The 14005-nt window shown below is 43.4% G+C and overlaps 1 protein-coding gene across 1 annotated transcript in view; it reads right to left on the bottom strand.

Moving 5' to 3' along the window:
* The window catches only part of C10H8orf33 (chromosome 10 C8orf33 homolog), a 153349-nt gene that overhangs the window by 60160 nt on the left and 79184 nt on the right, over window positions 1-14005 (bottom strand). The window contains exon 5 of the mRNA XM_069210615.1: window positions 5262-5899. Within this exon, the coding sequence (XP_069066716.1) occupies window positions 5262-5899 (638 nt within the window). The remainder of the gene's footprint in view (window positions 1-5261; window positions 5900-14005) is intronic.

Below are 14005 nucleotides of genomic sequence, written 5' to 3'. Positions count from 1 at the left end.
AGGTCCTGGGGGCTGCGGGTGTAGAGTCTTTACCAGGCGTCGGGATCTGAGGAACAGGCAGTCGTGGTCAGGGGGAGCCTCGGGATTCCCTCTGCAGGCGTCGCTGTGGGGGCTCAGGGGGGGCAACTCTGGCTACTCACGGTCTCACAGTCGCCGGGGAGTCCTCCCTGAAGTGATCGTTCTCCACAAGTCGAGCCGGGGGCATTGGGTGCAGAGTAGCAAGTCTCACGCTTCCGGCGGGAAACACAAGTTGTTTCAAAGTTGCTGCTTTGTTTCAAAGTTGCAGTCTTTGGTGAACAGGGACGCTGTCCTCTGGAGTTTCTTGGTCCTTCTAGAGCAGGGCAGTCCTCTGAGGATTCAGAGGTCGCTGGTCCCAGGGGAAAGCGTCGCTGGAGCCGTGTCTTTAGAAGTGGGGAGACAGGCCGGTAGAGCTGGGGCCAAAGCAGTTGGTGTCTCCGTCTTCTCTGCAGGGTTTTTCAGCTTAGCAGTCCTCTTCTTAGGTTGCAGGAATCTGAGTTCCTCGGTTCTGGGGAGCCCCTAAATACAGAATTTAGGGGTGTGTTTAGGTCTGGGGGGGTTAGTAGCCAATGGCTACTAGCCCTGAGGGTGGGTACACCCTCTTTGTGCCTCCTCCCAAGGGGAGGGGTGTCACATTCCTATCCCTATTGGGGGAATCCTCCATCTGCAAGATGGAGGATTTCTAAAAGTCAGAGTCACCTCAGCTCAGGACACCTCAGGGGCTGTCCTGACTGGCCAGTGACTCCTCCTTGTTTTTCTCATTATCTCCTCCGGTCTTGCTGCCAAAAGTGGGGCCGTGGCCGGAGGGGGCGGGCAACTCCTCTAGCTGGAGTGCCCTGTGGTGCTGTAACAAAGGGGGTGAGCCTTTGAGGCTCACCGCCAGGTGTTACAGTTCCTGCAGGGAGAGGTGTGAAACACCTCCACCCAGTACAGGCTTTGTTACTAGCCACAGAGTGACAAAGGCACTCTCCCCATGTGGCCAGCAACATGTCTCTAGTGTGGCAGGCTGCTAAAACTAGTCAGCCTACACGGGTAGTTGGTTAAGGTTTCAGGGGGCACCTCTAAGGTGCCCTCTGGGGTGTATGTTACAATAAAATGTACACTGGCATCAGTGTGCATTTATTGTGCTGAGAAGTTTGATACCAAACTTCCCAGTTTTCAGTGTAGCCATTATGGTGCTGTGGAGTTCGTGTTTGACAGACTCCCAGACCATATACTCTTATGGCTACCCTGCACTTACAATGTTTAAGGTTTTGCTTAGACACTGTAGGGGCACAGTGCTCATGCACTTGTGCCCTCACCTATGGTATAGTGCACCCTGCCTGAGGGCTGTAAGGCCTGCTAGAGGGGTGACTTATCTATATTGCATAGGCAGTGTGAGGTTGGCATGGCACCCTGAGGGGAGTGCCATGTCGACTTACTCGTTTTGTCCTCACCAGCACACACAAGCTGGCAAGCAGTGTGTCTGTGCTGAGTGAGGGGTCCCCAGGGTGGCATAAGAGACCTTCCCTGGCATCAGGGCCCTTGGTACCAGGGGTACCAGTTACAAGGGACTTACCTGGATGCCAGGGTGTGCCAATTGTGAAAACAAAAGTACAGGTTAGGGAAAGAACACTGGTGCTGGGGCCTGGTTATCAGGCCTCAGCACACTTTCAAATCAAAACTTAGCATCAGCAAAGGCAAAATGTCAGGGGGTAACCATGCCAAGGAGGCATTTCCTTATACCCCTCCCAAGCCTGTAACACCTATTTCCAAAGGGAGAGGGTGTAGCACACTCCTTCAAAAGGAAATGCATTGTTCTGCCTTCCTGGGACTGAGCTGCTCAGACTTCAGGAGGGCAGAAACCTGTCTGTGAGGTGGCAGCAGCTGGAACTGCAGTGCAAACCTCAGAGAGCTGGTTTGGCAGGACTAGGAGTCCATGGTGGAGCCCCCAGGATGCATGGGATTGACCCCCCCCAATACCAGATTTGGAATGGGTGGACAATTCCATGATCTTAGACACCACACATGGCCATATTCGGAGTTACCATTGTGAAGCTACATATAGGTATTGACCCATTTGTAGTGTATGCGTGTAATGGTATCTCCGCACTGACCCAAGTCCGGGGAATTGGCCCTGGACAGCGTGGGGGCACCTTTGCTAGTGCAAGGGTGCCCTCACACTTAGTAACTTTGCACCTAGCCTTCAGTAAATGAAGGTTAAACATATAGGTGACTTATACGCTACTTAAATGCAGTGAAAATGGCTGTGAAATAGTGTGGGCACTATTTCACGCAAGCTGCAGTCGCAGTGCTGAAGAAAGGTTTGTCTGAGTTCCTTATGGGTGGCAAAAGAAATGCTGCAGACCATAAGGATCTCCTGGAACCCCAATGCCCTGGGAACGTAAGTACCATATTCTAGTGTGCCAATTGGAATTGGAATATGGAGTCACTAAACTATAGTGACTAATTTGGTAAGTAGAGAGAGCATAAGCACTGGAGTTCTGGTTAGCAGAACTTCAGTGACACAGTTAAGCACTACTGACAACAAACACATAGGCCACAAACTATGAGCACTGGGATCCTGGCTAGCAGGATCTCACTGAGACAGTAAAATCACACTGACACACACTCACAAACAGGTCAAACGTGGGGGTAACCATGCTAGAAAGAGGCTACTTTCTCACAGGCATGAAATGTTTGTAATTCTGAAATATGGGAATCCGTGGATTGTGTTATTGGAAGAATGTATTTTACAACTACTAAGAAAGAATAGTACCTGTCAGCAGAATTCGACACCATCCAACCATATAAACCTGCTATACATCCTTTCAGCTAGAATAGGCATCAAAGGCTCGGTCATTAATTGGTTACAGTCATTCATGACAAACAAAACCCAATTTGTAATGCTTGACTCTTTCAAGTATTGATGAGACACTTTCAACTGCAGTGTGCCTCAAGGATCATCCTTCTCCTCTCACCTTTTTAACCTGAACATGGAGCCACTGACAGAAATGGTACACAAAGAGCATCGTTTTACTCAGATTCTCTGTATTAGAGAGAATATTTAATCTTTCAGGTACAACCAATTTGAAATGGCTGTGACAGAGAATCCTAAGAAGACTACATTTGTTCTTTATTCCAAAGATACACAATCACATGTTCAACAAGTAGTGGCAACGTCAATAGTTCTCATCTGTAAAAGGCAGAGCCATTGACTATGCCAATGCCTTTTGCCAACGGTTTTTGAGTACGAGCATCATTATGCATCCACACAAATAGCTGCCAATCATGAAAGCATATTCCAAGATGATTGCTGATGTCATGACTCATGTGTTGTGGTGCAGGCACATGGATTACAATGGATGCCAGCCATTTTAATTGACTCATCGCCATGTAAGAATAGTAAATTAAAAAAAACGAAAACATTAATATGATGGGCAGGGAATGGGGTGGTAGAGGAAACAAAAGTAAGGGGGCAGGAGAAAGGAAACATATGCAGTTCTAAGGAGTGCTAAAGAAAAAATATAGACCCCTTAAATATGCATTGGAAGTATACAACTCATCCAATCAGAACACTGAGACTGGAATGCTAACTGATGGGACAAACACAAGAATAGTGTGGAAAGTTACTGACTCAAGTGCAGACAACAAAACTATCCAATCATGGGCAAGGGGCTAACACACAGCCCACTGTAAGCATGTGTTGCGTACTGGAAACAATAGGTCTACTACAGACAGCTACAGATGTCTGAAGCAAAGACGTTAACATGTCTTGAAGCACTGGCATCTTTAGCAATTTATGCTACAATCTCCCCAGTTGCAGGATTCTCGAGATTCACTCTAAACAGAAAGCAGAATTTTAATGATCATGTACATAAATGGACAAACATAGCTACATACCACCTGTACCTATTCAAGAGAATCACAGTGTTACTTGCCCGTACAGACAGCAGCAACACCATTTTAGCAGGGCTACTCAAATCCACAACTTCACTCCTAAAAGCCACCCCTTCATGTTGTGGCACATTTAGTAGCTAATGCAAGGCAATCGGATTAAATGACCCGGCCTGTATTGCAACTCCAGTGGCCACAGCTAGAAGATCACATCAATTTCAGTTTTAAGATCACCTTTATAACACACAAAGCAGTACGTACTAGGATCCCAAGTTAGATGCACGGAAAGTATACACAAAAAAACAAACTAACAGAAGAAAGATTGAAACGGCCAACGGCAGTTCCCTAAAATGAAGAAAAGCAATGCCTCAAAACAAACCTTTTCTTGCCTAGTTCCTAGTATAAAACCAGATCCCTGAATCTATAAGAACAATTCCAAATCGTTTTACCATGTGCAATGATCTAAACTACACATTTCACACCCTTTCTACCAAGGCAAATCTCCTACTAGTAGGTGGGCCCACATTACCCTAATTACCTCAGTACACAGCTGTAAGCTGTTAAATGTTTTATGTATTGTACAAGTCATTGGTAAAAAAAAACGGTACTGCCTCTGTGGCTAGGGCCAGTATTTTTTTATTTTAAGAATTATTTTATACCATGTATTTAGGAAGGGTGTATATCTAAGAACTGTAATACAATAAACTAAAAAAAGTCTTTATATTTTGATAAGGGATGTGGAAAACATAAAAGAATATCTGTTGTACCCAGTGTAGTTCCATTAGGACATCCTGGAGTTGCATATACACTATTGCCCTCCAGCTTCAAATCAAGTCTATATATCGCTTCAGATGCGAATCATTTGCAATCAAGGGCCTCTTTCACACTGCTGATCCTGAAGCCTTGAAACAAAACATGCCCTTCTAAAATCAAGGTTTGCTGGAGTAACAAAACTACTGATAGGTAGGGAAAATAATATAAAATTGGGTCTATTCCACTGAGTCTATAGCACGTTCAAATCTCAAAGGTGTGTGCATAAATGATAGACTACAATTATGTATCCCTCTCTTATTTGGTCACAGCAACTATCCCTCTCACTAGAATGCTTATCTATCAGTGATTAAGTCGTTGCTTCAGAAATTGAACGAAGTGGAAACTTGAAAATAAATTTGAAGCATAGCAGGTAGTTTTCATTGGTACAAGTGATGTTCATTTTATAGAAACGAAGACATTCCCAATTGGCTTTTCAATATAGAGATTAAATGGTCTCCCTTCACTTTTGCTCTCCCAACCACAATGAAGGTCAAATCCTCTTATGTGCCAGTATTTAATACATATCATCTTCACTGGAAATCCTAGTTGCTTACCTCATTGTTTTCTCCAGACTGGCTCTCCTTCTTGGCTTCTGTCCCTTCCAATTCCTTTTCACTAGGAACGCGTTTCTTTTTTTTCCTTTTGGGGACTCCGTCAGTTGTTTTTGCTGGTTTCTTATCATTTTGTGAAGCACTGCTAATCATTTCTGGCACTGAAATGTCTTTCTTCATTTCGATGTACATCTGATCTTTACAGCCATCATTCTGTGGAAACCTTCCTTCTTGTTCAGTCAACAGCAACCCTCTTGACGTAACATTCTGTGCCTCAAAGTCTTTGTCCTGCAACTCTGCTTCTTCTTGAACTAAGAAGTTAAAATTGAACTCGGTTCTTGAATTGCCAACTTTGGACCAGTTCAAGGTGGAAGTTTCACTCTCTCTCAGATCTGGAGACCTTTCTGCACAAGCAGCCCCCTTCCCGTCACTATTTCCGTCAGACTGAAATTTGTCAAAGTTACTAGAAATGTTTTCTTGATCTTCCTCGCAAGCAGAAAAACTAAACCGGAAGCTATTGTCTGTTGGAGCAAACCAGTTCCCTGAATTCTCTGCGGGTTCACTGGAGTGTTTCCTGTAGATTATGCTGGATGATGTCTGGGAATTACACTCCTGTATAAGCACAGATGATGTCTTCAAGGCTATGTGAAGGAGAACAATGTCTCTTAATAGATTAGGCCACAAATAACAAAGAATGCATAGCTTCAAAACTGGAGAATCAGACCAAATCTGTTACAGTGCATGAAGAATGTCATCGTGGTTCCACTAACTCCCTTCCTACGAAAAAGTTATATATCATTCATAGAGTTTTCACACTAGGCTTCACCTTTCAAAGTATCTTCTCAATGAGAGTGCAAAAGTACGTACTAAATACTCCTTTAATCATGGTACCACAATTTTGACAACATTGGACCTCCCTCTTTAGAGACACGAGAGAAAACTCAAAAGTCATTACCAGCAGCTGTATATATATCTATATCAAAACAGTAAAAAGAAGTCATGAGTCCAAACAACAGTGGTGCAACATCAAAACTATATGCAAACAAATTAAAAAATTAAACCCTAAATCTTTTTGACCCCGTGTTTTTCTCAAGTTTTACTTGTGATATGTAATCAGGATATGGAAAAATACACTGGGCCAATAAGATCAGTCAAAATTGCATAGGATTTGATGGCTACTTCACAGAACAGTGTTTGCTGACAAATGGTGCACTTTACGGACATTAGGCAAAAAGAACAATGACAATGACTAACAATTCAAAGTTCTTTTTAAACAATCAACATTCATATCGAACATCAGAAACATCATACTAGTAGCACATGACCTTGGGAGCCTTGGTATATTAGCCTTGACAGCATGCCCTTTAGTTTCTGGACCATCAGCTGCCTTTATTAACCTTGCTACCATGTGCTATCCTGCTTCCAACTAATTTGCCACCCCACTCATTGGTCTACAGAGGTCTACTGTCTGCAGGATACAGTCATACCTCCACCAAAGATGCACATGCAACAGTCCTGAGGTGTTCTGTGTTCTATCTTTTTTGTCTCCTTTGTCTACAACTCATCTAACTCTGCTGTTATCCAAGTGCTGGAACTTTCGACTGCTATCATTCTTAGGCATGTTTTTTAATTCTTCAAGAGAGTGTGTGTTGGAGACAGTCTGCTTATTAAGGTTCCTTGTGGGGGATCAGCTGCAGTGGGTACAATATAGGCAAAAGAAAGTCATCCTGAAACTTTAAGCTCCCTAACATAGGCAGTGACAAACGTTTAGTAACTCTCACTCCCACATCAGAAAAAAAGGCATTGTGGTCTAGTGCAGGTGTCTCCAACCTTTTTTGTAACAAGAGCTATTTCTGATCTGTGCAAACAGTTCTGAGCTGCTGACGTTGACAGTTGTTGCAGTTGCATTAGGTACCACTTCCCAAACAATCACAGTACTGGGTACACCTTCAAGAATCCCTAGTTGTGGCCACTCAGATGGATGTCACAGTATTGAGTGATGCCAAAAGATCTTGACTAGTAAAATATCATGAAGGTACGTAGGTAAGTAAGTATAGATTTACTATTCTAAACCCCATATCTAGGCATTTTGGAGATAAGTATGCCTTCAAGATAAATAGATGGTGGAGTGAAGTACGTAAATAAAACTATACTTAATTTTTATATGCTTAAATTCATGATATTGTGGTAGTCTACATTCTGGATACAATATGTTGGCTGGCCGATATTTAAATTTAAATATAGAACATCAACCACCCAATGCATAATACTGGGTTACTAACTGCAATGTCAGAAAAAGTTTTATCATAAAAAATGCCTCTACATTCCTAATGAAATAACACCTCCAGCAGTAAGTGGCCAATGACACAAAGGAAATACTAAAAGCTACGCTTTTCTACAACTCAGTATAACTATCATTCAAGAAGCATCTTAAATATGTTTTGATTTTCAATTGTTTTGTTTTTAAGCAACAACATGTTAGTTTCTCAGAATACAGGGTTTTCTATCAAACATGCACTTTCAAGTTTGGGTTAACACACTCCAAGAAAATCTTGTTTGTTTCTTGGAAAGTGACTTTCTTCAAAATTGCTATAATATCCAGTTGCATTAAGTACTGTGCTGGACTGCACTTCAAGGATCTACTTTCAGGGTGATGGGGAGCTACCAGTAGCTCCTGAGCTACCTGCTGGAGACACCTGGTCTAGTGCTACCATATCCATAAAAAGCCCTGGGATACACTGCATATAGATTACCCCTTGTGGAGAATGTGTGGGGTAAAGTAGTTTATTTGTGTAAATCAGAAACTGGCACTTCTTCAGACAACTTGCATCTATGTGCAACCTCCAATTCATCATTGTTAATCATGTTCTCCCTAACACGTTGTCCTCTTTTGCTTTACATCTGGATACTAGTGGCTAACTTTAATGAGTCACCGTGTTCTGTAGATTTTGGAAATTTACTTACCACTCTTAAATCGAGTACTGTCTTCAGATAAAAGCATCATTTGGACAATATAGATAAAATTATTCAAGCACTCCTAGACCATGCTTGAGAAACTAGAGTACTGCAGAATCTCTCCTGCTTCAAGATTCATGGTTAACTCCTTTGGTGCGAAGGATGAGATGATCAGGTACTCTGTACTACTTCTCCAGAATGTGAACATCTCACCCTATGAGGAGAGTACTTACACAGGACGCTTCCCCCATTCATGCCCCCATTAGGGACTGACATGGAAGCCCTTTGGCATCAGTCACCGACCCCTCCCATGCAGGATTGATGACGGATGCAGATATCGTTATTGCTTTGCACAACATGACTGCTAGAGACTGGTAAGTCTTGTGCTTCACATTGGGGGAATATCTCCTCCTCTACCTTCCAGACATCCACTGCACAGGAGCAGCACTGTTAAAAAGGAGAGAATCCTCTCCCTGAAGGTTCCTTCTCAGGGATCACAGCCTGAAATCCTCCACTAAACCACCAGGGATGTTTTCTTTGTGTAGGGTGCAGGGCGGCTTGGGTAAAACTAAAGGGAAGACAGGCACCACTGGAAAGGGGTCAGTCTCTCCTTTCCACTGCTGGCCCTTTAAAAAGAATTCCTGTTTGGGTGGGGGTCTAATTACTGAGCAGGAATCCTCCAATAGACCACAAAATATTTTTTTTGAAGGTGGGGCCAGCCTCCCCTAGACTGGGAGCTGACCCCGCTCCAGAATGTTAACCATTTTCCCTTCGCTGAGGAGTGTGGCAGGACAATGGGGCTCTAGTTCCCCACAATGCCCCCCCCCCTCCCTAAAAGGAATTAAACATTGGGGTGGTTGTGCTGCTCCCTGGGTGAAACTAAAGGCAAAAGAGGCATTACTGGAAAGGGAATAGTTACCATTTTCCAATGGTGCCCCTCTAGATAGGATTGCTGCCTGAGTATTGTGTCTGGACTGCAGAATCTGAGTAGGAATCATCCACTAGATCTCGTGAAAGGGCGTGTGTGTGTGTGTGTGTGTGTGTGTGTGTGTGGGGGGGGGGGGGGGGGAGGGTTGACTGGGTGTAGGCCCTCCCCAACTGGCCTCCTCAGGCAAGGTAAAATAGCAGCCATTATGGATTTGGCTTCTCTGCACATTGGGGCCTTGCATCATCCCACTCTAGTTTAATAAAATATAAAGTGTGTGCCAACTCCTGTGTTCAGTGAACTTTGCCCATGAATTGTAAGGAAACTGTTACTTACCCTGTAGACATCTGTTCGTGGCATGTAGTGCTATAGATTCACAAGATTTGCATAAGTCTGCCATCTAGTGTTGGATCTGTAGTGTTGCAAGTTGTTTTTGTTCAAAGAATCTGTTAGAGTCACAGGACAGAGTGACTGCTCCTCTCGGTGATACTGCACATAGGCATTGAGTCCTTTGTTAGATTGTTTTCCCACAGGCAGGAGAGGTAAGGTGTGTATAGAGAATAGAGAAAAAATGATGCCCATGCAATGTATTTACATATGTACAATATTTATATGCTAATGCAACTACAACTGCTACAGGCGTCTGGGGAGGAGGGAGGATGGATGTGAATCTACAGCACTACATGCCAGTGAACAGATGTCTTCTGGGTAAGTAATATTTTCCGTTTGATGGTATGTGTGGCTTTAGATACATATGCTTTGCATAGACTGTAAAGCAGGTCCTCCAAAAAAGCATTGGCTACCTCACAGGAGTTGGAGTTGCCTGAAAAAGTGTTCTGAGCACTGCTTGGCCAAACATTGGCTTGCTGGTGTGCTAAAACATCTACACAATAGTGTTTAGTAAATGTATGTGGTGTAGACCAAGTAGCAGCTTTACATTTGTCTGCTACTGAGATGTTACCTAGAAAAGCCATAGAAGCACCCCTTTTCCTAGTGGAGTGTGCTGTTGGGGTAGCAGGTAGCTGTCACTTGGCTTTAGCATAGCAAGTCTGAATACATCTGATTATTCATCTGGCTATACCACTTTTTGATAATTGGTTGCCTTTATGAAGCATTGAAAATGCTACAAAAAGTTGTTTAGATTTCATAAACTGTTTGATTCTGTTAATTAAATACTTGAGAGCCCTTTTAACATCTAGTGTGTGAAGAGCTCTTTCTGCAACAGTCTGGTTGTGGGAAAAAGACTGGTAATTCAATTGATTGGTTGATATGAAAGTGTGAAACCACTTTTGGAAGGAATTTAAGGTTTGTTTGAAGAACTACTCTATCTCCGTGTATTTGGAAGAATGGTTCTTCTAAGGTAGATCCTGGAGTTCACTTACACGTCTTAGGGAAGTGATAACTACTAAAAAAGCCACTTTCCATGAAAGGAATTGTAAAGGGCAAGTATGCATTGGCTCAAAAGATGGACCCATGAGTCGAGTAATAACATTAATGTTCCAGGAAGGTGCTGGAAGTACCCTGGGTGGAATGACTCTTTTGAGATCTTGCTTGAAGGTTTTAATAACTGGAATTCTGAATAAAGAGATGTGTTGTATGTTTTGGTGGTAAGCAGCTATAGCTGCTAAATGAAGATAAATAGATGAGTATGCTAAATTTGCTTTCTGCAAGTGTAGCAGATAACAATGTCTTGGAATGAAGCTTTGAATGGGTCAATGTATTTAGGTTGACAGAAGCATTTCAAATGTTTCCAATTTGCAGCATAACACTGTCTGGTTGTCTGTTTATGTGCCTGTTTTTAAGTTACTAAACTCTATGACTTCAGGGGCCATATCGCAAGGTTGAGAGATCTGGGGTCTGGATGCCTTAACTATCCTTGATTTTGAGTGACCAGATCCAGCTTGTTGGGGAGCTTCTCGTGTGGAACTACTGGTAGATCCTGAAGTGTTGTGAACCACGCTATACATGCCCATGTGGGAGCTACAAGGTTGATGGTGAGAGAGGTTTTGCTCAATTTGCGAACTAGAGATGGAATGAGTGGGGAAGGCGGAAAAGAATAAGCAAATATCCCTGACTAACTCCCCCAGAAAGCATTGCCCTTGGACTGGGGGTGTTGGTATCTGGACTTGGAGTTTTGGCATTTTTTATTTTCTGCAGTGATGAAGAGGTCTAATTGGGGTGTTCCCCACTTTAGAAAGTATTGTTGAATGACTTTTGGGTGGAGTTTCCATTTGCCGACTTGTTGCTGCATCCTGCTGAGGAGGTCTGCAAATTGGTTGTCCATGCCTGGGAGATACTCTGCATTACCGATTCCTATATTGTCTAAGCAAGATGGGACAACTGAGAAGAATGTGTCCTACCCTGTTTTTGCAGATAATACATGGTTGTTATATTGTCTATACGGACTAGAACCACTTTGTGGGAGAGTTGAGGAAGAAAAGCCTTAATTGCTAGGAGAACTGCTTTAAGCTCCAGGTAATTGACATGTGAGGCTTGTTGAATGGAGTCCCATAGACCTCGTATTGGGAGGTTGTTGAGGTGAGCTCCCCAACCTGTCTGTAATGCAACTGTAGTCATAATGATCTGAGGCACAGGGTCCAGAAAGGGCTGCCCTTTGGGGAGGTTGGTGGGTTTTCACCATTGCTGAGAGGGTTTGTCTGGCGGTCAAACACTAGATCTTGAAGGTGACCCTGTGACTGGGACCACTGATGAGACAGACATTGTTGTAAGGGACGCATGTGCAGTATGGCATGAGGTACAATGGCAATGCAAGATGCTATGATTCCTAATAGCCACATCACTGTTTTCACTGTGTAAGTATGGTCTTCCTGTAACTGGGAAATTAAAGTTTGAATTTCAGCTGGACTTAGATATGCTAACCCTATCTACACACTGAGCACTGGGCCTAGATAAGGCTGTATCTGCAAACTATGGAGATGGGATTTGAGAAAGTTGATTGTGAATCCCAGAGTGTGAAGGAGATCCATGTGATCTGAATGTGATGCTGACAGTACTGTAACATACTGGCTCTGATGATCCAGTTGTCCAAGTAAAGGAAGACATGAATGTGTTGACATCTGAGATATGTGGCAACTACTGCTAGACATTTTGTGAAGACCCTGGGAGTGGTTGTGACCCTGAAAGGTAAGACTTTGAACTGGCAATTTTCCCCGCAATTATGAATCTGAGATATTTGCAGTGTGCTGGGTGAATGGGAGTATGGGAGTAAGCATCCTTTGGATCTAAAGCGGTCATAAAGCTGCCTTGCTGTAACAACAGAATGACATCTTGGAGAGTGACCATATGGAAATGCTCTAGGAGAATGTAGAGATTTAGTGGTCTGAGATCCAGAATTGGTCTGAGTGACCCATCCTTCTTTGGTATAAGGAAGTATAGGGAATATAATCATGACCCTTGTGAGAAGGGGACTGGCACTATAGCCCCTTTGAGAATAAGGGGTTGTACCTCTTCTTTGAGAAGAGTAAGATGTTCCTGTGAGGATTTGTGATTATAAGGTGGAGTGGAAGTGAGCTCCAGACAATAACCATGTTGGATAATTGAGAGAACCCACTGTTCTATGGTGATATCGGACCATTGTGGAAAGTAGTTTTTGAGTCTTCCACCCTACTGGAGAGGTGTGAGGTAGTGGAAAGGCTAAGTAGTCACTGGCATGCAGTGGAGGCAGATCCTCTGAAGATGGATGCCTTTCCTGTGCCCTTGTTGTTTCAACCTCTGTAGGATCCCCTAAAGGAACCTCTATTGTAGACATGGGAGCCTTGTTTGTTCTGAGAGGTTGAAGGCTTGGTAGAGGATGGTTTGAAGCCTCCTCTGAATTGTGGGCAATGAAAATTAACACGTTGTGTGGTGGTGAGTAATGCCCCCATAGATTTTGCTGTCTCAGAGGAGTCTTTTTAAAGTTTTTCTATGGTGTCATCCACTTCTTGGCCAAATAAGTGTTCTCTGTCAAATAACATGTTGAGGACTGCCTGTTGTATTTCTGGCTTGAAACCTGAACACCTATGCCAAGCATGCCTCCGTAAAACGATACTGGTATTAATACCGCGTGATGCTGTATCTGGGGCATCAGTTGCACACCTAATGGAATTATTGGAAATAGTTTGCCCTTCTGATACTATCTCTCTCGCCCTTTTGCGATGCTTCTCTGTGAGGTACTGAAGGAAAGCCTCCATTTCGTCCAAGTCAGCCCTGTCGTAGCGTGCCAAAAGTGCCTGTGAATTGGCGATACGCCAAAGGTTGGCAGCTTGTGCAGCTACTCTTTTTCCTGCTGCATCTAATTTTTTACTTTCCTTGTCAGGAGGGGGAAAATATCCTGTGGATTGACTATAGGCAGCTTTTCATGCTGTACTGACAACTTTTGAGTCTGGAGGGATTTGAGCCAATATAAATAGAGGATCTGTAGGTGCTGCTTTGTATTTCTTCTCATGGGTTCTTTAAAAATACCATTAGCGTGTCTAAGCATGCCGGCTAACATACAGAAAAACTAAGGCCCTCATTACTACCCTGGCGGCCAAAGACCGCCAGGCCTGTTTCGACAGTTGTATCACCTCAGAGATAAGAGGGTCCAGACAAGATAACCTCCTGTTTAAAATGCCTGTTCGTACAGTGGTTGTGGGAGCTTAGACCGGAGGATATGGACCCTAGTCCTCCTATTTGAAAGTACGCTACAAATAAATTGGTAAGGTCCCACTGAAAACAACGTGACTTTTTAGGCAATTAATTGCAGTATAAAGTATGGTTCATAGGCAAGAACTGCAAAGAGGGATATTTTGTTCCCAGTTCAAAGAAAAACATTTATTGATGAGAAATGGAGAATTCCAAATCTGAGACACAGAGTCCAGCAAACTTT

This window comes from Pleurodeles waltl, chromosome 10 (genome assembly GCF_031143425.1).
Source record: "Pleurodeles waltl isolate 20211129_DDA chromosome 10, aPleWal1.hap1.20221129, whole genome shotgun sequence".
NCBI classification, from domain to species: Eukaryota; Metazoa; Chordata; class Amphibia; order Caudata; family Salamandridae; genus Pleurodeles; species Pleurodeles waltl.
This window is presented reverse-complemented; position numbering and strand designations above follow the sequence as displayed.